At 37.8% G+C, this 27613-nt stretch overlaps 1 protein-coding gene across 12 annotated transcripts in view; it reads left to right on the top strand.

The window, feature by feature from the left end:
- unc-13 overlaps nucleotides 1–27613 on the top strand; it is a 271226-nt gene that overhangs the window by 206891 nt on the left and 36722 nt on the right. For 5 of the 12 annotated variants that reach the window (XM_043422142.1, XM_043422141.1, XM_043422140.1 and 2 more), the window contains 6 exons: nucleotides 8279–8322; nucleotides 11203–11293; nucleotides 15108–15116; nucleotides 15717–15773; nucleotides 18558–18632; nucleotides 25466–25685. In XM_043422142.1, coding sequence (XP_043278077.1) covers nucleotides 8279–8322; nucleotides 11203–11293; nucleotides 15108–15116; nucleotides 15717–15773; nucleotides 18558–18632; nucleotides 25466–25685 — 496 coding nt within the window. The remainder of the gene's footprint in view (nucleotides 1–8278; nucleotides 8323–11202; nucleotides 11294–15107; nucleotides 15117–15716; nucleotides 15774–18557; nucleotides 18633–25465; nucleotides 25686–27613) is intronic. The other 7 variants (XM_043422135.1, XM_043422134.1, XM_043422137.1 and 4 more) reach the window with 5 other exon arrangements.

The following is a 27613-nucleotide window of genomic DNA, read 5'->3' as shown; positions in this document are numbered from 1 at the left end:
GGTGAATGTTTTATTTGAGAAGGGAATGAGCAAACACTCGGAGAGTGCTTCCTCTTCGGAAGCTCGAGCACAAACTACTTCCGGGTCTGCTGAAAGAGCTTTTGCGAGGTTATTGTTAGATGTTCTATCCAGTGTCGCGGTTAGTCCCCCGTCTGGAAAGTTACTTTCTACCATCAAGATTTTTCACGATGATTTATATACACCGCTATCGGCTTATGGGACACAAAAGATCGTGAATGCGAAGCTCAAGTAAATATTGTTCCCTCCGTAAATTACTGCGTGGCTTGTAACTAGAATAAAAGAATCGAGAAATCGAGGTCGAGGCGCACATAATTCACCTTCGCTCCTAACTTTTCGCCACATTAATTTTCGGTGCTCCACTGCAGTCGTATACGCAGTCACAAATACACAACTTTTCCCGATCTAACATGGATTTCGCAAAATCGCAACAGAATCGAACAACTTTTTTCAACCCCAGCGGACCAAGGAGCGGCAGATGGTACAGATTTCTTTTGTTTTCCCGTCACGTATACCGTAATTGACCTTCACCACCTCCGCGCCAGCCCCCAATTCAGTAACATACGAAAGAGAAATCGTGTGAGAGAGCGAGAGAGGTCGAGGGGTTGATTTCAACGAGTTTATCAGACGCCAACCACACAGCATCGTATTTACCAATCCCTCCACAGTTTTTTCCTCAACGGGAATGTCCGTCTCATGATTTCATGCCCTTGCCACGTACGCTAATCTAGTATCCCTGCCTGCATGTTCGTTAAGAGGATTCGACGAAAGAAAAAGATCTCTGTAACTGTTCCTTCAAAGTTCGTTTCTTCGTCTCTCATTATTGAGGCAAATTTGGTTCGTGACAATGCTTATATTACTGAAACTTTACGGAGGAAACGACCTGGCTCATTCCCAGTATTAATGACATCAATTTTCATTGTAAAGAGTGAAGAGGCTGTAAAAACTATCGAAAATAATGAACGAAAACGAGAGGAAAAACCTATAAAAGGAGCCTCCTTACCTCAACGACGAGTCAATTCAAGCTTTTTTCAAATTAATCCCCGTCGGTGATTCCTGTCAAATCTTCCATGTCCACATATAAAATCGAGGAAAAAACGATCTCGTGAATTTACGAGAATGCGATGGTGATAGGAAGATTCTCCAGCAGTGTTTTACACTTCCGGTTCACGCTCACCCGACGCTCCCTGTGGTCTTCCCGCCCGCTAAGCTCGCTGTGAAACGTCCAAGATCGTCAGAAATTGCAAGGACGATTAATCTTGTTTCTTGCTACCTCGACTCGCTCACACTGTGGTTAGAGGCTTGCGGATGGCTAATGCGTGACGTGCGAGGGTAGTTCGCGAGGTTTTAACGACCGCGCTCTCCTTCGAGTTGCTTCGTCTCTTCACCTGTATACCCGTACACTCCAACACCACGATACCTCCTGCTGCAGAAACACCGTGTTTTTTCACAAACTTCCCCAACCCCGTTTTACTTCCAAGATAATGAACAGTCCGGTTCGTTCACAAGAGACATTTTTAATTCTCTTTTTAGTACTTGAACCATAAAAACATCAGTATACTCAAACAAATCTACCTTCAAATTTTTAAACCGCGTTTAAGCGACTTCTGCAGTGTTTCTTCGGTTCGTTTGTTTCATAGGACTGACTCTCGTGAACGCTTTGATATGATCGTTCTCGATTCGATCGTCAATTCAACCAGATAATGACTGGACAAGTTAAAAGTTTGTGGAAAGAAGTCATTGAATTTTCTCTTCTTTAATTTATGTTTGTATATTCGTTTTTACGGTTGATATAGTACGTTAGAGAATAATTCTAAACACTCTAATCCGTTGAAAAAAATAAGCTAAGAATAACGAAGACAGGCGCATACTGACCAAGCTGGGAAAGGTTACGAAAAAATGAGCGAAACGGAATACCAGGTTCGGTGAAGCACAAAACTCTCGGTGAATCGTCAATCAACCGTGGCCACAGTTTGGACTCGTTGTATTATGCAGAATTCGGGGTGCGGATAACTTCGCTAGCAAACTCGCCACAGGCAAATTCAGCCTGCAACAGAATCGTATATTCCGAACAAACGTGGCGGTGAATAAACATTTAATCGAAGAGTTTATTCTCATACCAGCCCGCTCAAATTACGTTCACGAACGCGCTCATCGCGACCCAGTGAGGTTTTCATATCAGGCAAAAACTAGTATTCTCTAATAAGAATTAAAAAAACTATATTGCCATTCATATTCCAATTTCGTACAGAAAATCGCTTCATCCGTATTCAGAATACCCAACGTTTACTTCCCATTGAAAATTCTAAATAAATAATAATTAGCAATGATTTACGAACAGAATACCTTGACCAATTCCATGATCTATATTCGAACTCGTCACGCGCTAATTCAGCGAGAAAAAGACGATCATAGTGGAAAACGCCCACCAACTTCCGACAGTGGAATCGAGGCCAGGTTGAAACAATGGACATCAGGGTGGCCGAAAGGAAGAGAGAAAATTAATTCAAATTATTTATATGAAAAGGTGAACGTAGAGACATTGGACACAACCACGAAGTGATGTATTATTCGGCAAACTCTCTTATGCAGATGTATACAGACATATATCGGCGAATCATCTATGTCGATATATATCTATATAATAAAAATGGGATTGAAAAAAAATATACATATATAATATACACACATTCAACATTGTTCTTAAACATACGCCTCACTACATATCATCTCAGCACATCAAGTCATTTTTATGTCACACGATCGTCTCAAATGTGTTACGCATCGAGCACGCAATCACGTGCTACGTTTGCCAAAGTTGAACCGCTTAATAATGGCGTATACGAGGATTTGGTATACCATATCAGAGGTTGAATATCGTAGGTACACATAAATTACACGAATATATTTATGTTTGTATGACGTCAGGACGACCTCGACCAACAGCGATACATAAATTTTTCAAAATAAACGAAGGTTTATCGTATACACGCATATAAATAAATCGGTAATTGCGCAGCGGTAAACCCGGGGACGTTAAATCATATGGTGCTCGAGAGCGTCGGAGTGAGATTTACTCGAATATTTAATTCACCGATTTGCATTAAATCCAAGGCAGTTAAGCGCCGTCTGATCTCACATTGGCCTTATCTACTTGCCTCGCGTTTGTATACATTTGTATGTGTATTCACATCGCCTCGAGGACTCTGTGGTAGATAAGGCGAACGGGAATTCCAAACGTCGAATCCTCCCGATCGGCCGGAATACTCGTCGTACATTGGATCTTCCGTGCAAAATTTAGTGACTCTCCATCGAGCTTTTTCTCGTTGCTGTCTCTCGAGAACAAAGGCTTCGAAATGATCCAGTATACTCGTACTCGATCTTTTACTTGACAATATTTCATTTTCGTATCGACGTTGGTTCGAAAAAAACGATATATTTTTCAAAGTCGATTCAACCTCCGAGGTAGAACATCCTGTATACTTGCACCAGCGGGTGAGCTTAAGGCGTACACATTAGGCGTTATCGCAAGGACACTCGAATCGAGACACGAATATAAATATTTTTTTCTCCCTTTTGCCTCTTCGTATCTCACCATGCGACATGTTTCGAGTCTTTTACGACTTTACGCTAAGTCGTAGAACTCAACGAGATGACTTTTACGAGAAATCTTGAGAGCAGCTCCACTCTCGAAGCCGTGACAAATTGCCAAGGTGCGAAGAATCTCGTTGACTGTTTTTTATAAATTTACTCGTGTGCATTTACACGTTTATTGGCAGCAGAGAGGGATTTATCGAACCACACCTAATTGCCATTATAGCGTATTGTCTGTCGTTATAAGGCATTAAGGCGATGTCCATGGATAGACTCGCACCTATTCCAACGTTGCTGTCGTAACATCCTGAAGCTTTCGGCTTTGAGATGTCGATCGATCCCTCGTCTTATGTGTTCAAATCCTCTGAAAGACTCGGTATTCGCGGTAATCGGTATGTCAATTGATAACGAACAAAAGGGCGTAACTGATCCGATTCATTCGGGGGAGACTGATATCAGTGGAGCCATTTTCAATGCTATCTCTCTACTCCGACATACATACATGTGCAAACGCATGTACATTTCGACGTGATCCCAGATCGTGCCCGGCTCTAACGCAAGCCCCAAACGTTTCGCTAACGATCCGCTCTTTCCTCTTTCCACTATCGCCCAAACGTTACATCACCTCCGTACCATTTAGGCAACGATGCTCGAACTAATTTCATAATTAAATATCCCTCGAAACGCAGCCAACTACGATGCAACCGGTCGCTAATAAATTATCTTCGGTACGGAAACGAGGATCTGGAAAGACGAGAGAGAAAGGGCGTGGCGGAGTTGGTAGAGCCTGAGTTTGGTGACCGTCGAAAAGTTACACCTCAACATTTTTTCACCGATGGGAACGAGTGTTTAGAGATGCAAATTTGAAAGGATCATGTATTACAGGATAAAGCAGAACTTGGACACTTTATTTTCGATCCGTTTATTCATCAAGCCCCTATCTCGATTCGAGTATCTGCCCAAATATCACAATATCATATCATTATCGTCAGCCAGTGTTCGTCGCATTAAATGTCATATCACTGAAAAATCACGCCAGGTTTTAATAAACATGGGAAATAAATTCATCGATCGACTTACGGAAACGAAACGAATCTTGAGATACAAAAATATTAGATATTCGCAATTAAGCAGAATATTTAAATTATTGGACGCATAGAAAGCGTTTGATTATTAAGTGCTTTCGACGTAGGCTATTCGTATAGTTAGGATACCAGTATTATCGCATTATTTACTGTAATGTTAACAGCATCACAAGTCATTACTAGAGATACGTAGTCTTAATATTATTATTTAACTTTCATTACGATGATCATTATTATTGTTAAACGTGTCACTGTCATTATTACGTACGCCGGACGTTGTAGCGTCTAAACGTCGTTAAGGCCTAATAGATAAATAAATTTACAGTTTAACTGAAACACACTTAGACGAAACTCTCATCGAATGTCGAAGTAAACCACGATGGAGGTGGATTACTCGATAGAATTTAAAAAAATTTAAAAATTTTTCATGCAAATTATGACAGAGAAAGAAACGGAAAGTTTTATGGTTTTTGTTTGCATCTTCCTCATTGCTGCTAGTAGATGCCGTAGTATGTGCAGTTTATAGTGATCGACCGTGTGATACTATGGAATCAATTGTACTCTCTTATCCACTCCGAGGGTGTAATGTACTCGGCAGACATAAAAATGATTCTATTTATGTTTTATCTTCCATTTAAAAGGCTATTTAACGTCAATTATAGACAGCAATGGTCGAAGCATCGTTTTAAAAATATCCTATCTCTTCACACCGTCCGAAATTTTACGATGGCGCGTGGACCATATATACTGAATCGGTGTACGTCAAACGTGCGCGATCGGAAAGCAGAAACCGCGAGATATGATGTGAACCCGACCGATTATCTTTCCAATCCAATGGTGTTTCAATACTCGTACTGATCGTTTATACCTGCCATCGCGGATAACGAGCCATTAATTACTTTATATTCGTTACCACGTGTCGCCGTACCCAATTCATTATTTCGACAAACTCACGCACCGAATATGCTCTCGCGGACAGAAAGAGAAAATTATCAGTCCAAAACGAAAGATCCAGGCATTTTGGCAATGTGCAGTTATTGTAATTTGTTATTTAATTCCATATTGTGACGATTTTATTAAGCCAAGTGGGACAATTAAGTGCTAAACTTTGGAAACCGTTTCTACAAATTTCATACGAAATCATCAATTCTCTAATGAAATTCGAACCGAATGGTTCTTCGTAAGTTTTGGCAGCGAAACAAGCTCCGCGTCTCTGCTGCCATTCTTATTTTAAATAAAATTACATTTTGAGACTGATTCGGATATCTTCGGGATGAAACGACACACTTGGAGAAGAAGTTTAATCAGTGATGTATATCATGGCCTAGACAAAACTAACGAAGATTTAATTTATCTTGAATAATTCAATGAAACTTGATAATACGCTCTTGATTGTTTTTCGAGAACATACTCCGGAATGCAAGTTCCATCAAGTTCCTACACAGCCGATCCTTCTAAGTTTGTAAAAACAATTTTTCGAAACTTAACAATCCTTCGAGTGAGCGGTACGCTGAAAACTCGAACAAGTTTATCTTCGCCTCTCGAGACTTTTCGCGATAGACATATAAATATTCCCATTATGAATTCGAGTTTGTTTTTTTTTTCGTTCATGTTGCTCGAGGCAAGACATCCTCGGGCGTGTCGTTTTTGCGGTCGTAATGAGCGGCAACACGAAAAAGATGAAAAAAAAATTAGAAATTCTCCCAGACGAGGAGATCGGGGCTATAAGAGAGAAAGGAAGAAAAGGGGATGGAGATAAACGAGAAAGGACAAAAATTGTCTCTGGCTTAGGAAAACTGAGTTTTTCGGTCAGAATAAGCGGAGAAAAGAGAGAAGGGATTATAGAAGCATACAAAAGGGTGCGTAATGACGAAGAGAAATTTTGACGATAACGAGAGAAGGGAAGATAACAACGACGTTGAAACAAACAAAAATTATAAAAAAAAGTACGAATAAAACCGCGGCTCTAAACTCTAAATATTTATTTATACTTGTTACGCTATCGATAAGTTTATATTATATCTCTTGGCTGATCGGGCCGAGAACGATCGTCGAGAATTGTACGTGATATTATATTTATACGAGCTGTTATACACTCCGAAACACACGCTAACAAAACATTCGTAAAAACGAGAAATCACACTCACACATAGTCACATCGAGACAAAATCACTTCTGAAGATGAAGAAAAAAAATCCGGGATGCCAAGTGAGCAAAATTTGATGAGGAAGGAAGACGAGAGGCAGAGCTGAGCGTCTGTGAGGCTTGAGATAAGAAAAACATAGAAAGCAGGAAGAAATTCGATTTGCCGTAATGAACGAACGAGTAACGAAAAGGCGCTAGTCACATTGGAGTGAAATTCAATTATAAAAATCGATTTCGTTTATGTTGGAAATAAACAGGATTAACTGTCTCTCGTCTTGAAAAAAAAGAAAACAAAATAAAAACAAGAAAAACAACAACTTAATGTCAGTGTTTGTAATCGTTTTGGCTCGAATATGAATGCCACGTAACGAGCGAAAGGGATTTCAAAGAACATTCGCACTCGTGTATGAAGTGTAGGGCATGCGTCAAGTAGAAAAAGCTGCACGAGTCGGACCACGTATTTTCCGTCTCTTTTTTTTTAAACGATTGAACAAACGGAAAAAAAGGTTGAACGTTTTTGTTTGAGGCATCAATATATCGGTTAGCGGTTCAATGAAAACCGACTGGGCGTCGCGAGAATTGTCGAGAAAACGAAGAACAAAAATTGGTCATTCAACAAGCGGATGAATAAAAAAGAGGGGAGCAAGACTCAACAACCCGAAACGCGATAGTTCTGTTCTCGATTCGGACGAAGAAGACACCACTGGTGTTCAGGGCTTTTCCAAATGACTGGGCGCTCTAGCTCTTTTGCAGCAGTTGTTTTCACTTTCTTGTTTCCCGTCTCACTGCGATAAACGAGTATTTTTTTCGTAATCCTCGATCTTCTTCCTTTTCTCACGATTGTCGTAACCGTACTGCTCACGATTTCAGGAAATTGATCATCGCGTCTACCTTCATCGATTCGTCCGACTCTCGAATGTCAAGAGAAATTTACGTGAATGTCACTCGAAACATTCAAACGTCTCGAACGACATTTAGCAGCTAGCGTGAACTCATACACGAGAAAGATAAATGAAAAATATGTACATGGCAATTCAGTTGAGCGTTAATTTTATGTAAGAAGCGACGACGGCGAAGCATTGTGCATAATATAATGTGTACGTGCATCTGCGAAAAATGAATTTGCATCGAGAATCAACGAGAATAAAAATTATTGAATTTTCGTTTGGGAAATTCGAAATTTCTAATTACTCGATTATCATTGGAACAAAATAAAATGTTCTCAAAGTGATATCTTTTTTCGCGGACGCACTCTGTATCGAAGACTGTGTGTACCTCATACATGTGTATAACATACATTCATAACTTGATCGTTCGCAACTATGAACCCTCCCCCCCCCCCCCACCCCCCTCATTCGGGAACGTGTGTGTTCTCCGTTTCGTTAAGAACTGTTATTAGCTTGTTTTTCTAATAAACTTGTTTTTTTGTTTGTTAGAACGGAAGTGGACCTGGCGGAGAGTCCGGTGGAAGAGCGAATGGGTGAGTTACTATACTTAATCGTTGGATATCTTGTTAAGCGCCGATAAAATGAAGAGGAGCGAGTGAGGTTGGTTACAGGGAAATGGGAGAAAATAATTTGTCTGTGGTTAAAATAAATTATCGATCGAAGCAACCAATCTTTCGTGGAGTCAGAATAATTTCTGTTAATGCAACAGAATATCATTGAAACAAACTGATGCATTTTCATTCTAATGCGATTCTCACTGGTTCAATCGATTTGATAATCGAGATTTGTGAAAGAAATCGAATTATACAAGGGGACAGATAAATGGTACTAGTTTTTAGATGAAAATCATAAAACTTCAGGAATTGTGTTTGAATTGGGCTAAAATAATTCCTTCGTTGAATTACTTTGGTAATATCAGTCATTTGAAATTTCCAATAGATCCGAAAATGAAGAAATGATTTTTTAATCAATGGTTTTGTTATAGTGTGAACTAATGTGTAAAGTCAGCTGAATCCAGAGCTAATTGGGTGGACTTATTAACAGTTAATGCGTTTTTTTATCTCTGCCTCCGAGCGAATTAGATAAGTAATTAGATGAGACATGCGAAGTCAGAAATGTGTGCGATGCTAATGGATAGCTCGTCCAATCGCGAAGCCCGTTAATTGGACGGAAAGGGAAAAGTCACTCGGGAATCTTTGCTTTCGCCTTGGGTCGTTTATCGACCCATTTTTTCAAGCAGCCCTTATTCATCCTCTTACTTTTTCATTCTCTACTTTTTTCTCGCCCTCATACGAACATCCCCGTTCCAAAGATCTAACGAAACGATCGTTTCTGATCTTTTCGCAACGATTGTACGCTTCAGGAATTCTCTTTATCGTTGGCACTCGATTCTCCCTCCTTTTATCTCACTGTAAAGCCCCTCGGACAAGAAAATGTTTTGTCTCAAAGTTTCACACTGTATTCCTACTTCTCGGATATACGAAGAAACGACCCGGCTTTCACTCGAACAGCTACGAAGAGACTCTGCCAACCTCGCATAATAGCGACTAAAGGCTTCTTTGAGAAAAATCAAATTGGCTCGGACCGAAAACAAAAAAATGCTCTCACTTAAAAAATAAACAATTTCATTACTTTGAAGAGTAAATTAAATATTTCTAAATATTTGAAAAGCTACTACTTTTACGAGCTTCTGAATAATTATTTTCCGATGAAATTGATGAGAAATTTTTTGAGTACATCGAAGTTGAATTCTTTGTACATGTCGTAATTGAGAATTTCGAAGAATCATGAAAAAAAGTTTCTCATTTCTGTGTGAATATATTTCAAAATGTGACTATTAAAAAATAATCTCAGCATACAAAACTGCTCGTTTACTACTCGCCCTTTTCCCACATCTAGTCTCACCCCAAGTACGAGTGAAAAAATGGGCTTGGTATAAGAGGTCGAGGCGTGAAAAAGCCCAGCTTTTCTCTACCCTCTAAGATCGCGTGACAGAAACCTCCCTTAATTACAGCCAGGCTTCTTGTTTTCAAATTTCCATGACCAATGATCGATAGAGCATTCGGTATACTTCAAGCTCTTCAAAGTCAAGCACAATGATATTTTTATCCGCGTCATCTGACTTAAGAATTTGCATAATTAAAACTCGCTCGATCCGTGAGGAATTGAATAGAAGAAAGAAATCAAATGAGAAAAGCGAAGAAAAAATAGGTTGCCCTGGAAGCTTTGGAAGGAAATGTTAAAAAGTGAAACATAAGTATGCTTCCGAGGGTGTTATTAAAAGCTCTTGGAATTTTTTTTCATCCAATTGAGTCACATGCTTTAACGACCTAAAATTGCATAAAAAGAAAGAAAAAAATAACATTCCTGTACAGCAGTGAGGGAAAGAGACTTTTAAATTCATTGTCCAACATGGTGGGAGGCAACTTCAAATATATTTTTATACAACTGCATGACGAAGATTTGTTATTTTTAAAAAAGAACAATTTTCTATGTCAGTTGTGCAAACGAACGATCAATAGTCTTCCAATCGATTCCGATCTTATGAGAAACGAGAAAACAACGAAGAATAGCTGATCATTCGGAATACCGAAAGTTCTCGTGGATTTCAACAACTCACTCTGCTTGATCCTTCGATGAATGAGTTTGCAATCTAATTCGGAAGTTGAAATAGTGTTCAATTCATTCGCGTCCGATCTTTCTGTTCCACATGTATTTTCTCTTCCTCTCCTTCCTACTTCTCATCGTTTTATTATTATGAGTATCCAGCCTGAAACAGCTCGAAGGAAACAATTGAAGGATGATTAATCGACCGCTTTATTCGACGTCTAGAGTTCACTCCTTTCCGCATCGATTCTCGTGAAAATCACAAATGCATCGTTTCCTCTCAACCAGAATAAATCGCTTTCGAGTAAAATAGAAGGATCCCCATTCTCGTCTTTCAAAACTTTCCAAGATTCAATCAAATCCGTCTAACCGAGTGAACAACTTTCCACTCGTAATCGATCATTGATCGTTCAAAATGTTCGCCTCAAAAATTTAATAAAATAATAACAATCTCAATCATTTTACAAACGTAAAATATAAACTTCACAATATAAAACTCAACTCGTTTCACACACAAAACGATAAGCAACAATTGAAACATGATGAATTTCAACTGCGATCCACGTAAACGCAAGTACGATGTGTCACACGAAGACTCTTTTGAGAAAAATTTGGACAATATCTCTCGAAAGAAGGCAAGCAATGTAACCAAAGTGCTCATACGTTTGTCTCACCGATATATATTTCGATCGCAGAATCAATAATATCGCCGGGTGAATGAAAAAGTGGAAAAATCATTTATCAAACAAAATGGGAGAATATAACGGATGGAAATAATAAAAGGATCGTTTTTTTGCTGATTTCAGGCATCCGGGAGACAATCCGTTTTACAGCAATATCGACAGTATGCCGGACATACGACCACGCCGGAAATCGATACCGTTGGTCTCCGAGCTGGTACGTAGCCGATTATCCATTATATCCTGGCCTTTGATACATCTATCTATTTTTAAATGTATATCTACATATTTCTATCCCGGTGTCTACATATATTGCCTGTACCGTCTATTTACGTGAGGATTGATTAACGGCCCGCAAGACGAATCGTTGTCTACGTTACTTTCATCATAGTCATCATTCGAAATCATATCGCCATCGTCATAACAACAACCACCATTACCATTCGGGTTAACATATTGGTTGAAAACTTGGCAGTCATTTCATTTGTGGTTTCGAATCACGTGACCTTCGGTTATCCATTCTATCATTCCCTTATCTCGTTGTTTCGCACGACCGAACTTTTGAATACGAAACTTGGAAGCTATGAAACTACGTCGTGTGACACTGGACGATAAAACATGGGTCTAAGAGCGAGGAAATATTTGCTCAGCTCGTTAATCCAACGCTTGATTCGTTGTAACTAGTTCAGCAAACCAACCACTATGTGCACCCTTCGGTTCCTTAATACATATTCCAGTCCTGAAACTCAACGTTAATGAAAAACCTTTTTCAAGGGCACAATGAAATTTTGTTCCTTGCGGAATATCAATTTCAAATTTGTAAAGAATTTTATAAAATCTGTTCAAGTTTTGTGTTAAAAAATTACGACGCGAATCAAAATAGGTGCTACGTCGTTAAGGTTCATTGTAACCAACTGGATTCATCGAGTCAAATCCCATCAGTGAATGTTTCAAACGAATAACTGATCGAAATTCATTATGTAAAGTTTACATTCCAAAGATCCACTTCGATGATACTTTGATTGATTGAAATATATTATTTGATCGCGTGAAATATTATATCAATTTTCATAGCCCAATAAATCCTTCGGCTGACTTTCAATTTCGATCACTTTCCCCATGACATTTGGGATGAATCGAGGTTTGTTACGAGATCGTTAGACGATATTCCGGTAACCAGGGAATGAAGCTCCGCCAGGGTGCATGGAGCATCCTCAAATCTCCAATTACGTCTGTTCTCGTCGGAGAATGCTCTCTCTCGAGAGTAATCAATCACTAGAGGGCTTCACCTTGGCAAGATACTCATCGGCTCGCACTCGGATGAATTTTTCCCACGCAATAACTAGCCCGCACTTCAATAATGTTGAAAGTACTCTCAGAAGTCAGCATTACCTTCGATAATTCAAAAAAATAATTCGCTTACAAGAAGCTCGTGGGATGTTCGAAAATAAACGTAAAAAATTTTCAAACCTTTCATCGTTTCATTGAAAATGCGCACTGGCGTCTCTCCACAACAACCTCCGAGAGCTTCCAACTTCCGGTAATCCTCCGAAAGGATTCTGAATATTTTGCGTGTAATCTCTCATACTCTACCGAAGCTAAAACATTTTCGGCGACCCTAGCGGTCCTGAATTATTAACAGACGTTTTATGCAATACCAAAGCAAGTATTTTCGTCAGGTTTTGATAAAAAGAGTATCAACTGACTCGCAGTCAAGCCAAAATAACGTGAATCGTATTCAAAGCGAATTGAAATTCCTATGAACACGAGCTGAATTCGAAAGGTCAAATAAGAGAATTAATACGCACTGATACATTTACAACTGCGTTATTTGGCACTGTGTTAATAAAACTTGGTTATCTCCTGCATCGTAACGCGTACGAATGTGTCCGACGAAGCCAGATGGTTATTTGGAAACAGTGGCATCCTGGCTAATGGTCATGGACAAAAGATTGTCATCGGTTCATGTATATGGGACAAATTATAATTTGAGGCACGTGATAAATCCATGAGGTCAACTAAATTTTCGGTTTTATGTCGGTCTTGCGAAATTTCGAATTACCCTACACATTTCCAACGTTCACGCTTCGTGCCACAACTCTTTTTTATCTCTCATTGTTCATTTCGGCATCGAACACAATTACTCGTTCGCGTATAATGATAAATGTGTTATAATAATTTCTGCAATGCCCAATAATAATAAGAATAACAATAAAAATAATAATCACGACATAACGACGACGAATTCGCTAATTTTAATGGTAACATTAACATAATCATTTTATAACGAACCGCCGATGATTTTTTTTCTATATAGCATTAATAACGATGATTTATACCGGTGTAGCCCCACGGTCAGTAGATTTAAACCTCTATTAAAACTCGTCGAAATTTATATTTGTGAGCCCTGCACCCCTTTCAAAAGACATAAAAAATGAACTAAAAAACGATACGAGCGCGTGGGAAACGTATCGATATGAATGATATTTTATTGCACATGCAATAAAACAGCACGAAATTTCAGTGTTTTGAAGAGGTGAATAAACATTGAAAAAAAAATTCAAACTCGCACGGGGGAATGAGCCTTTTGTTGAAGGCCCTCGGAGCTCTTGTTTTGTTAGTAAATTTTTCATATATTTCGAACGAGCAGCATATTTCATTCGAATTGCATAACGCTGCAATCGCGATGAAATGAAAAAACATTTGCGAAGAAAAGAGTCGACTGTGAAAATATTTTTTTCGACTCGGTATCGGGATAGTTTTAGTTGGCATAAATTTTTTGCAAACTTCTCGCGAATCGGTTGATTCAAGAGTTTTGAATAATGTACATGCATTTTTAACCGCGAGGGATTGCAGCGTATATTTTACCATGTGATTTCGGAGGATTCGTAAGGTCAGCTGAAATCACGGGGAGTCTTGGCAGCGTGAATTTTTTACCAACACACATTCGCTATAAGCTCGCCCGACCACATGTGTAACAGGTCACGTGACGAAATTCTCGGGGCTTTGCGAAACTCGGAAGAGAAAATGGGGGAAAAGTGTGCACGAGAATTATGGCCTATTTTTTTCTCCATTAAGCTTCGACGCCGGCCTGGCCTGCTCCGTGTTGTAAACTTTTAATTAATCCGTTTACCATGCCGCTGGGTGAAAAGTGGTTAAAGTCCGACTCAACGCAGTCTGAAATTTCGTGCTTTTACTTGTTTTTCAAATATATCTATATATACATTTATTCCATTATTTTTGATATTTTTTCCCCAATTTTTCCACCCTGCCTTAGTACTTTTTAATGAATTCTCATCCCATTGCCCGTACATCATGCGATTTCGGGGATGATTGAAATTAAAGTGTTTTCAAAATCGATGTTTTCCAAGGTCATTAACGCGGTGGAGAACGAAGAGATTTTCAAGAAATTTTCAATAAATGTTTACCCTCGTCAAATATCCCGAGAAAATCATTTATATTTCTCGCCAAAAATTTCATCCCTCTCCACCGCAAAACTGAACCGTCAGATCTCCAAGTCCAATATCTGTATCCCTTGAATGTTCAATGTCGAAAGTTTCAATTTAATCGTTGTTTACTGTACCCCCGATCCCAGACACCTACAGACGAGACTCTCTCTCGTTGAAAAACATCAAAACGATATGTACAAGCAGGCAGTCGTTGATTCTGCTAATTCCCGAGAAAATTATCGGAATCTTTGAGTCAGAAAATAAATAAACTCATTATTTTAACGAGATCAATAAAAATCAGTGATCTCCGGGAGACTAATCGAGACATACAATCAGAAATTTCCCACTTCACAGGCTCATCGATATCCGAAAGTTTTCTCCTCGCCTTTTCATTAATGATCTTTTTTTTGGCATATTAAAAAGGATGCAATACGATGAAAAAAGGATGAACTAACCGGCATATAATGCTATTCTTTGTTTGTTCTCTGTGGCGCCCGTTGTTGTATCTGAACCTGAACTACCTGACAAAAAAAAACCACTCACTGAACCTCTCAAAAAAATCTCAAAAAACTCCACCTCCAGGTCTTGAAGGTACTAATTAAATGCCTCCTTAGTGAAATTTTAATTAAAAAAGCTTGCTCGAACGTTGCATGCGATTTTACATATATATATATATACATATATTATATATATACATCATTCGTTTTCTCTATCTCTATCTATCATCTCTCACTCTAAATGTTATTCATCTCTATATCAAAACCTATAAATATTATCTATATATTTATCATATACATGCAATATAAATAAATATAAATATATATATACATATTCCATTTACTTTTCTGAATACATCGATTTTCTCTATTCATTATGTTGAATAATTATGTTTTTTTAAACTTTTAACATCGACTCTTGAGACCGATAATTCGGAAATCTGCATCTTTAATATACATACATATATATCTGTCTTTCTCTCTCTCTTTCTCTCTCTCTCTCTCTCTCTCTCTCTCTCTGTCTCTCTCTTTCTTATTTTTTTGTTTTTATTTTGATTGATAAAAAAAAAAGAAGGAAAATTAAGAGAAAAAAAGAAAGAACCAAGTTTCTGCATTACTTATTATGTATCTCGCCTCTACGTCGATTCTCTTAGTCTCTTCGACCTAACTTGAGTTTTCTTGTTCTACGCACAAGCACGCTTTCGCGCGAATCCTCGAGATCGAAAAAGAAAAAGTGAAAGGAGATTGTGCGGTAATTATTTAAACCAAGGATATCTTCGACCGCTTGCTAGAGCTTTCGCTTCTTTTTTTCCATCCACGAAAACAAATGTATGGCGGAAAGTAATGTTTATGAATAATTACATCATTATTATTGGATCGTAAGAAAATGTTTATTTCCACCATCATCGCATACATATATTTTGACACGAAAAAAAAAAAAAAAAAAAAAAAAATAATAATGTTTGTATGCGGGATACGAATGCGTTCACGTCGAACACGTGAGCGAAAAAAAAATGGGATTTTAATATTTGAAAAAATCATTTGATTTTGGTGACTCGCGATACGAAGCTTAACAAACCCACCCCTTTTAGCTTGCTGACGAATAACAACCATCTTTTAGCAAAGCGAACGATCCTGTAACATAAAAAGAATACGAAATTTTCATTTCCACATGTAAATATTTTTCCTCCGTTTCCAACCTCATTATATCTTGACTATTAACACTCGTTGTTTATTCCCTCTCTGTTCTTTCCATCGCGCACGTGGGTTGTGTCACGACTTTTTGGCGACACCCGAAACGTATCTTTTTCTTATTTCTTATGACGCAAATCATCGACACCGACACACGCATATATCACTTATTTAAAAAGTAATAAATAATCAAACATTTCCTAACGACTGAATGTTCCATCACCCGTTGGTCGACACAGCCCCTTTGCTTTCGTCTTTTATCTTCAACTTATTCAATCAAATCTGATACTTCACCAACGATTTTCTAAACGAAACATCAATACTAAACGAAACGAATATATAAAAGTAATGAATTCTTCTCAGAGTATAGCACGCAGACTGCATCCGGCGTGGTACCTTTATATTGAAACTGTGCACGTTACTTTACCGACTATATTTACACACACCTTTAATACAAATAATAACAATAATATATTTATATATATATAGTTTAAACAATATCGATATGTGTGTTTGCGTGTGTGTGTGTGTGTGTGTTGCGTAATGAATTAGTTAGTGTCGTAGTTCGGTAGCTTGGTAGCTGTATGATCATATCATAGTGGTATAGATTCATATATAAATATTTATAAAAAAATATATATATGACCGCCCCGCTTGTAACTTTTAATCGCATTAATTAAATAACAATAAATAATGATAATGCGATTCCGTATCACGCTGCCGTGACGCGTCGGAGCAACAAATTCCCCAACAGCAAATGAGAGGAAAACAAAAATTGATCTCTTCCTTTATAACGCTCTTGAAATAGCGCATTAAAATAAGTGATTTTAAAAGTCTAATGAAATAACGAGAATCCGAAGAGAGCTTTTTGGGAGAAAAATTGTTGTTCTCGGGACGAGCCTCGGGAAGAGACGAATTTTATTTTCCTTCGATACGAATGAAATTGACTCCAGTAGTGGAAGACTTTATATGTGTTTATGAAAAAATAAAATGACGAGTTGCACTTTACAAGACGGAAGAATTTTTCATCGCAGAGCCCGGGATACACTTGGCGCAAAACGCTCCAAAAATCTGTGTGTCTGGTGGTCACGACTCATCCATCAAAAAACTGACACACAGCCAATCACCAACTTTACTCTGTATTAATATTTATATATGCCACATGTATATATATATTTCGTTATATTCGTTTCGAATACAAATACACGTGCAAACTTCCACACACGTACACACATGCGCTAACTAAATCCTGCGAGATTTGTCGATTAAAATTCGATACGTTTGTTAACCCCAACTGCTATACAACCCACCAGATGACATAGGCTAATTGGATTAGTTTTTTTTTTCCGTCCACGTAGAATAATCCAACCAATCTTTATAATTTCGCTGAAAAAACTAAAAAACATAATGAACAAAAAGAAGCATCGAACTTGTACAAAATCACATCACGCTATCCTTTCTCTATTCTGTTTTTTTTTTCTTCTCTTCGTGTCGGAGCTATTTTTTTGTTCAATTCTTTGGAACTTCTCTACAAAGTTATTTCATTTTTTGTTCAATTAAGTTTGTTTTGTATTTTTTTTTTTTTTTTTTTCGTTTCAGCACAATGAGTTACTGCAGTGGCTGGCAGAGGTTACGACAATCTGTAAATATTCCCTGCCCCCAAATGGGAAGCAAGTCGAATTAACCTTATTTTTGTTTAATTCAAATTTAATGCAATATCATTTTTAACCGGTTGTAAAAATCGACTCAACGTCCTGTGTAAATAAGTCATCGTCATACGATAAAAAAACAAGGATTGAACACTCGTGCTCGGTTCTTACTCAGCAGAAACGTAGTTAACGAAATATAAGTGTTAATGTTATTATTTCGTTATGTGGTTTATCGTATATTATTCATTTTTCCATCAGTTAATACTTTGAGTATCTTCGCTATTCGGATTCTTTGTAAAAATCGGTTTGAAATTTCGTTTTCTTTTGTCTTATTTGGATATTTCGGATATTCTTTTGTTCATTTGTACTCTTCTACTCTTTAATTGGTTTTTCCGTAGAATCTACATTAGTGGAAAATTTATTAGTTTTTCTGTTAACACATTTTACACTCTTTTTCGTCCATCCATCTAACAGCGTTTCATACTTTTATCATTTCTGTCTTTTCGTTTTTATTATATCTGTCTTTCTCTGTCTTTTTTCTCTCTCACACGCGCACACACACACACATAGACACACAAAGGCATACACACAATACAGAGTCACACAAATACACACACTGTTCTCTGTAAATAATATTTGAAAAACTGAAATATCGCCTTTTCATCATGCGAACACTAATCTATATCTTTTCTCAGACGATGGCAGTGACGAAACGAAATGCAGGACTGACATCGGCGGTACCACGAGCAACGTTGAACGACGAGGAGCTGGTAAGGACTCGTACTTTAGTCACTCAACGAAATAGACATAAAAAAGTCAACGTGACCTCCAAAGTTCTCTCCAAATTTGATCTCACCGGGCAACTAACAAAAATAACAATATCAACTATAGTTATTAACATTTATTCATATTTGAAATGACAATTGTTATTTAATAAGATAACAACAATTGAGCATTATTAATATGATAAATAGCAGTAACTGTACATTGGCAGGAGGCTGATCAAAGAAATAATTTTCCTCAGGCTGTTAATGGGCAAAATAATTGTGTCTGTGTATATGGGTGTATTGTCTATGTCTCCTTGGGGTAAAAATGTTCGGAACTCCAGCCTATAAAAGTGAATTTATTTTGATATTTTTTTCTAAATTTATACTTTTTCAATGTTCAACCCATAGGAATAGCTCTAGCTTTTAAATAAAAAGGCGAAACTCGAGGCCTGACACGTCCTTGATTCAATTTATCTCAAAATATGTACATATATATACTTGAAAATAACCGCTCAGGCTAACGAGGGTGATTGGCAGTTAGCAGCAGGGACTTGTCTACTTTGAAGCCTGAAGTGTCGACTGTGAGCCATCCACCCTCGTAATAGTAACAAGAAAAAATACGATTTAGCTCTCGTGTATGATATCCGAAGGAAAAAAAGAGCAAATTATCTCGAAGTTTTCACTTATACGAATAGCAGTAAAGTAATTGAAGCCTCGAGTGTTATTAACGGACGATTATTCCGTCAAATATTCGTGGGCTAAGATCCACGATCTTTGAAAGCTCTTGTTTACCGTAAAGGACTGAAAAAATCTACATATTTATATTAATGTTTACTTAATTTTTACCTATTTTTATTTTTATTTTTATTTTTTTTTTTTTTTTTTTTAATCGAGTCTATCCTACAATAGAGTTCAAACATTGTTCCCCTCACGTCTTCAACGAGCCTAAGGAAGTTCGATACTTGTGACAAAACGAGAAAAAAGTCAAGAAGTTGATGAAATAAGGTGTTTGGGGTTTGACGTTGAGAGCAGCTGGAAATCGTTCGTTCAATTCTCGACTGCACTTGGCGAAGATCCGAAGTTCAAAAGAATGGATCGAGCACACTAGATCGAGAAGCGCGATTCGGTGAAAAACTGTGTAAGCTACGCCGAAAGAGGCGAATGAAATTTACGTGCTTTACGATAAAATATTTAATTGATTCATTCAAAATAATACGATAATTCGCAATCTTGATGAAAATTTGATTCTAGCTGCACAAAATGGAATATAATCGACGGTTGCAATAACGAGGAAAAAAACAATCATTCAATCCAAGGAAAAAACCGTGATGGTCAAATAAAGTGTTGAAAATCAAAGAGTCGCCTTTAAAAAATGTTTCAAGTATCGAACCCCCTTGAGAATAAATTGAACGACCGTCTAATTATTTGGCCCGGATTTAATAAATGGGGCACCGTTCTACGAACGGGTTAAATTTAACCTTTGAACTCTCTTTTCTTTTCCATATCTACCGTGCTGCCATTTTATCCTCATTTCCACGCTATTTTCTTTCACGTAAGTGTGGCTCAGCCTCTGTGTCTCTTTCTCTCTCTTTTCTCTTCTCTCTATCACACACTCTGGCTCTTGAACTTCGGTCTATCCATTTCTTTTTCTCATGCTATTCTTTACTTTCGTTCTATATCTGTCTGGTGCTAATTTGCGATCTGCAACTGTCGCTGTCCCTCCTTTCTTTCTTTCTTTCTCTCTCTCTCTCTCTCTCTCTATCACTCGATCTATCCACCTGTCTCTTCCGTTTCTATTCTTCACGTTTATTATAATATATCTTTATGAAAGCAACGTGTAGCGATATAGATCAATCATCAATTTAGAGAGCATAATATAGCGACGAAGCATTACTATTATACATAATATATGATCGTAAGTGCGAATGCCTTAATTGATAATATACATAGGCACATTTTATCTATACTTATGTATATTTATATACATATATATTTTTTTCTTTGCGTTACATCGCGATTCATATACCTTTACGCCATAATCAACAATTATAAATAATATCACGAGAATACATAGATCAACGTGTAGTACATGCCAGAATCGCACCAAATATTGTACATACGCGCGATGATGTACAGATTCGGACTAATCGAATATTCATATATTCTCTCTGTATAGGCGAGCATTGAAGTACTCTAGGTAGGATGAGATGGGGCACAGAACCGTTCATTTTGTTCGAGTACATGATTTTGCTTCCGGGCAGAAAATCGATTCGTTCAAATTCCTTTCCGTCTTTTTATTCATTTCAGCTCGATTCATTGTGATCCTCAGATTTATTAAAGTTTTTTTTTCATATTTCTCCATCTTACTGTTATTTAATAACACTAATCCAACACTAATAATGCAAGATGCTCTATTAGAAAGATAACTTGCGATATTAAAGGATGTATTAGCGGTACAAAAAAGGTGACGCAGATTAGTCATGAGTTGTAAAAAAAGAAGGTTCTTTCGATAAAACGTATAAAGTCATGACACGTTTTTATTCTTTCAATCCGTCCTTCGGACATTTTTTGTACGATTTTAGCTCACTTTTTAGCACGTCGACCATGTCGATAAATCTATTTTATTTGCCGGTACAGATAAATACTTGAACCATTAGTTCCAGAAATGAATGATGTTTGAATCGGTTTTTTACTCGAAAGCAAATGCAAATATAGGTCAGAGGAGTGCGGAAATTCCCCGAATTCTGATCATCCAGGAAGTTCCTCGTTGTATATTCCATTTAAAAAATAGTTAACGAATTAACTGATCTAAAAGAAAAAATTCTGATGGCGAATATTCGCCTCGAACAAAACGAATATTTTGATAATTAACTTCGTTTCAATTTTAACCATATTTTACAAAAGAGATTGACGACTTGATTGAAAAACGAGGAAAATCCTGTACGAGTCATTAACAAGTCACCACTTTAGTGCTTTTTAGCGAATCAATGCTTAAACCACTCTCTGTTCGAAACCTTTCGGAATCATTTTCGGAACATCCTCGTCTCTTTGCCCCAAAATGTAGGCTAGGTTTGCACTTGACGCTAGTGAGGAGAGTGAGCGAAATTTTTCTACATGAGAAATAGTTAAAAATCGATCCACGCATTGAAATTGCACACGAAATAAAGTACTTGAACGAAACGAGAAAAGTTTGCTTCGACTTTGAGGAAAAAAAATCCCTAGAGACGACTGGAATGCACCCAGGATAGGAATCCTTCAAACATAGATCGTCGATCTTTGGTGAACAGTAGTACCGAAGCGTAGCGAACATACGCCACAAATCTTCAAGTTTGAAAGCCAAACGTTTATTCTCATACATTACAAAATTTCGAATTGCGATATTCAAAATGACAGATGAATTGGAGTAAAACTTTTTTTTCTTTTCTTTTTCGTATATTCGTGGAAGAAATATTTCTTAAAATGGTCAATTAATTAACAAAAATGTCAATACTTTTTTATTCGAAAATAATTTCCCATGGAATAATGAAACAAAAAATTTTGAAAATATAAAATAAAGAGTAAGAAAAATACAGTTGCTAAAAAAGTGACTCTGAAATAAGCAGTCCGTTAATTTTCTCATTATTTCTTTCTACATTTTCCAAATAATTTAATTCGTCGATTCGAATATTTTTTCACAGTACAAATTCCGAAATGTCAGTTATACACACTTATGTATTTATTCAAGAGAATAATAAAAATTAGAAAAAAAGATTAAATTGAATCGGAGAAGACGGCGAACCTGAGACGAAGAATCCTTAGAGCTTGTTAAGTAATTCGCTAGAGTCCCTGGTAGTCGTTGTCTGAGATTCTTCGAATTGTTACGAAGGATTTTTATCAACGTGGAAAAGTCAGTCCTCCGTGGTCTCAACGATTTCTTCGTACAGCATTGTGAGACCGGAGGGAAAAAACGACGTACAATCGAGGCTGGATGAAAATAGTAGGACGTTGGAAAGTAGGGGAGAGTAAAGTTTCATTCGGGATCTTTGCTCGAGGATATATACATATACATAATTCTTAGAGCTTCTTAGAGAGCTCACTACTGGCTTTCACTCACCTTAAAATAATGAAAATAGCTCCCTGGAGCGACGAGGTTACAAAGAGAATTGCCAATCGTTTTGTATCAGTATTCAAAATTATTCAATTCCCTCTCGAACCTGGTTATAAATATTGAGTTAAAGTTTTAACGGGTCAATCCTGCTTGACGATTCAACAACAACAACAAAATAAGCAACTATTCCTCACTCAATTCTCTTATGAAATCAATAATATGGAATCGAAAATCCGTAAAAGATTCAAGTAGGCACAGAAACTGAAGGGCTAAACGTTTTACTGTCGTATAATCTCTGATCATTGCTGGCCAGTTGAAAAAGTACTTTTTCATCTTAAAATAAAATTTTTTTTTTAAATTACGGAATCAATGTACTCGAAAAAAAGTAACTGTAAATCGATCACTCTCGATATTCAGACCGTGAAAGTTGAGCAGAGCAATTACATAGCTGAAACATTGAGGTGCACAAAAGCATCAGAGAACCATTCAAAAAATTATTTCGATAAACGTATTAGGAGCATTTACATTTCAGTTTGCTTCTAAACGATCGTTCAATCATTTTCTGCACACAATCGTAATCAGCTGAGAACGAAAGATTTGTCATAATTATTCAGAGCAAGCACAATCCGATAAAATTCACTGCTGCACACACATCACGTAAGGAAAAACAGCTTAATTCTTCATGGAGTCGCTATTTTTTCGTTTTCTTTTGCGCAATCTCGTTGAAATCTCTTCGCCCATGGCCCCCCGCCCCTGGCGAATGGTTTGTCAACACTCGACTGTGTATGTCATTAGGTTTTGCAGGCACGATGTTCATTGGCTTGATAAATCTATTACCGAGAAATTGTGGGTCTTGTGGAGTGATTGAGCGCGTGTTTTGCTATGTCTGAGTGAGATTAAGGAGTCAACTATTGGACGAATTTTCAATTACGTTTGTGTTACACATGATTGCGTGTTTGAATGTCCTCGAACGGGGAGAGTTTGAAGGAATGTTTGTCATTCGACGTTTGCGGGAGAGAAATAATCCTCAGAAGCGTCGAGTATGCAAGGGAGGCTCTGTCAAGGCTCGAGAGAAATTGTTTGTCTCTGAGTATAAACATGAATGTGCCTTGCTCAAAGTCCGAGAGGGTGGTTCTGGCTTTTCTGCCTCTACACACCAATTCTACATGTCCACATGTACACTCAACCACCCAAACTCACATTAACATTCATAGGAAAACATTTATAAACCAACAAACGCAATAATATCCACGAATTTATGATTTTTTTCGCATTTATAAATGCTCCATTAACATACATTGAAATAAACGACAAAGTATTATCCAATCAATACATTATGCAAGAGTACTACTTTTCACATGGCTATACGTCCAAGCCGATTGAGTGTTTCGATAACGAACACGAGATAGCCAGCAAACTGTGTGCCCTGCAAATACATTAACTCGCGCACTTTTTTTTATTCGACTTTACTTTTTTTTTTCTTCTTAACATGAATTCTAGGAATCAATTTATCGGTCTTTCACCCCGGGTATCATGACAAACGTGAAACGCGTTGGACGACTTTCTCAACGTCCACGGAACGTGTTAAACGCTTCGTGAAAAAATCAATGAAATTATCGACTCCGTGGGTGGAACGTACTTGTTAAATATTTGCCTATTCACTATTTATGAGGGAAAATAACGTCTGGCCTTCTTCCCGAATCACTCGAAATTATTGGTCTATATTTTTATCCGACATTTACCGAACGATGTTAATAGATCAAATATTTCAATGGAGAAATAATTGGCTTTCGCTATTACCGGAAATGGCTCTATTCGAAAAATGAGTTGTATTAAGGAGAACGGTATTCCTCGATTCAGGAGTTGCGTTCGTGTTTATCGTACAAAAAACGTGCCACCTCGAGCATTTATTTTGGCAAAAGTTGGAATAAACGTTTCGCAAATGGGAGAAGTTGTTGACGCAAATTTTCAATATGAATATTCGTTCATAAACTGGGATGGAATGTCAAAAACTCGACGGTTTAACACCTCCGATAAAACTCCGCGTTAGTTCGACTCGATGAGAAAGCCACTGTAACACCGAAGCGCCATTGATCTTGGAATTTAAAAAATCGACAACCCGGAAACGCGTCGAAAGGGGCCGAGGCATTATCGGCTTATCAGTTCCTCCCAACGCGTTTGTATCGAATCAACTTTTACGATTTTCAGCTTTTTAATCGTTAAACCATGAAAAGTGGGATCCCGAACTGCGGTGGCTATTCAATTTTCCCAAAAATAAGGGCGGCCAAAAGTTCAAATCGAACGTGCTATTACGTCGATTTAATCTGCACATTGCAATACACACAAAACATGCACAGTACACGGAAAAAATACACACAGATACACGCACACAATTATGCAACACGTCGATAAACAGAGCGTGAGTGAACAAGCTTGGCTGAAGATGCAAAAAAATGTAAGCAGCATGACCGTGAAAATGCGGAATGAGCGAAAGTTTATAAATTTTTCATTTTTCAACTTATACTTTTTAAATTACCTTTTTAATTACCCATCAAACTACATTCCTCAAACTGCGTGAATCTTGCGAATGTCTGGAGCGAACGATCGATCGAACGTGTTCTCCGAATGTGGGACCATATTTTACTTTCTTTCCTTTCTTTTTGAACGACCAATAAATTTTCTCAATTATCGATATAAACATATAAGGAGATTAATGTCTGACGAAACGCATCGAAAATGGTACCCGCAGAAGATGCACGTGTACAAGAAGACCCTACAGGCGATGATCTATCCGATCTCGTCGACTACGCCTCACAACTTCGTCACCTGGACCGCTACTTCGCCTACTTATTGTTACGAGTGCGAGGGCCTGCTATGGGGTATCGCGAGACAGGGCGTAAGGTGTATGGAATGCGGTGTCAAATGCCACGAAAAGTGCAAGGACCTTCTCAACGCCGATTGTTTACAACGTAAGTACTAAATTCGGCAGAATAACAACCATCCTCGTTACGCCTCTGCTCGAAAACGACTCTGCTTCTTAAATAAACCTTTACTCCAAAATTCATAACATCTCTACGTCCACTCATGCATAATCCATAATCATATGTTCTGAAATCATCATGAGTAGAAATATCGGGGATTGAATATCACACCGGAGTAGATAAATTAAAGAGGATAGACGTTCTCTACGTAGATCCGCAGTTGTTATAAGGAGCGGAGTTGTTATCGAGAATGGCTACCGATAGAGTTGTTGACTAGCAGCTATGTACGACTATACTCGTCACAGCTCTGCTCGATAACAACTCCCCTCTTTAAACACATGTATTTAGAGGAGAACTGTTGTTGAATACATTTACTGAGAATAGAATTGTTGACTTGCTGCAAAATAACTCGACTCTTATAAATCTACTCGATAAAATTTCCACTCTAAAGATGTTTATTTTATGCGTGAATAACGTCTCTACTCTTTAACGCGTCTGGACGGATGGCAAAGATTATTAATAACAAAAAGAGAGACATTGCATTGTATTGATTTTGCAAATTTCAGCAGCGTTGCTTTTGAGTGTAACCGTCAAGAGGACGCTTGTTATTCTGCCCTAAATTCTCATTTTTCCTTCTCATTTTGTAATACAAATGACAGCCAAACCAAAAAATGTCTATTTATATCCATAGATTTTCGATATTTTCATAAATAAGACAAAATAAATATTATTTGTTATGGAAATACGATGAAAAACCGCGATAGACTCGACTCATTTAATGAGAGCTTGAACGTCGCTTCATATACCACAGAAGTATTAATAATGAGAGTATAACAATATACTGTAATGAGGAATTAACATCTCGGGTGGAAAGATCGTAGGAACGTTAAACGAAATCTGATAACGGTTTAACTGCTCATGGATTATGTGTATGGAGATTTATAAACGTACGAAAATATCTTCGTCGTTTCCGAGGCGCGGTATGAAATAATTAATTTTCCGCTGAGCCAATCTTCCCCTCGTCGCGCCGAACTTAACTGCGTGTTAATTAGTACAGAGAAAGGAAAGGTGGGCGAGGAAAATCGCACCGGGTTAGAGATTCGCAACAACTCGAACTTTGCGCTGATCTTGGATTATAGCGCGCGATAGAAAGATGAAGAGTAACTTGATGTTAAGCCTGACTCGAACGGGGAAGTGTATCCCGTAAAGAAGCCCCGTGATCGAAAATGTCATCTCAAACGGCTGATGTGTCAATTAGCATTTAATCATCCGCCCTCGTGGATTTCTCACCATTTATCCGAGTCGTCTCTCCGCGTTTCGCGCGTCTGGTGGAATAATTTATATGGCAAAATGGATGTTTCGATGAATAATGAGCGGAATAGACGATCAACATTTTCGTTCCTTTACTTTGCTGATCCGAAATGACGTTTATTGAAAAAATGAAGGTCAAATTGAGCCAACGAGTGAAGGGTCGGATCGATGCAAATAGTAATTTAGTGGAAAGGTTTTGCGAAGTGAAGGAATTTCATTGAAAAGATTCTGATAAAGCGATCGAGCTTGCACTCGTCGGTAAACTCTCATGGATGGAGGTTCGCAAATTTAGTGATTACTCTCTTTTGTCGAGAGCGAAAAGCACGTAAATTTTGCGTATGGGACACAATGTCTCATTGACCTAGATGAAAAACGAGGTTTTTTCCGAAGCGGCTGATGCGCGCGTGTAATTTCATACGAAAGAGCATCGCGACAAGCCTCCTATATTTTGAGCTGAGGGAATTTGAATTCCGGCGGAAAATTAGAACGCGTCGGGGAGAAGAGCTCGAAGGGAAAGCTCGGAAAGCCGTCGGGTAGACAAAACGGCTTAATGGCGAAAGCCTCGCTCCGTTTAAACGCGCTGCACCTCGGAAAAAAACTATCGC

Source organism: Venturia canescens, chromosome 6, assembly GCF_019457755.1.
Source record: "Venturia canescens isolate UGA chromosome 6, ASM1945775v1, whole genome shotgun sequence".
NCBI lineage: Eukaryota > Metazoa > Arthropoda > Insecta > Hymenoptera > Ichneumonidae > Venturia > Venturia canescens.
Note: the sequence above shows the minus strand (reverse complement) of the source record. Positions and strands in the feature narration are given on the sequence as shown.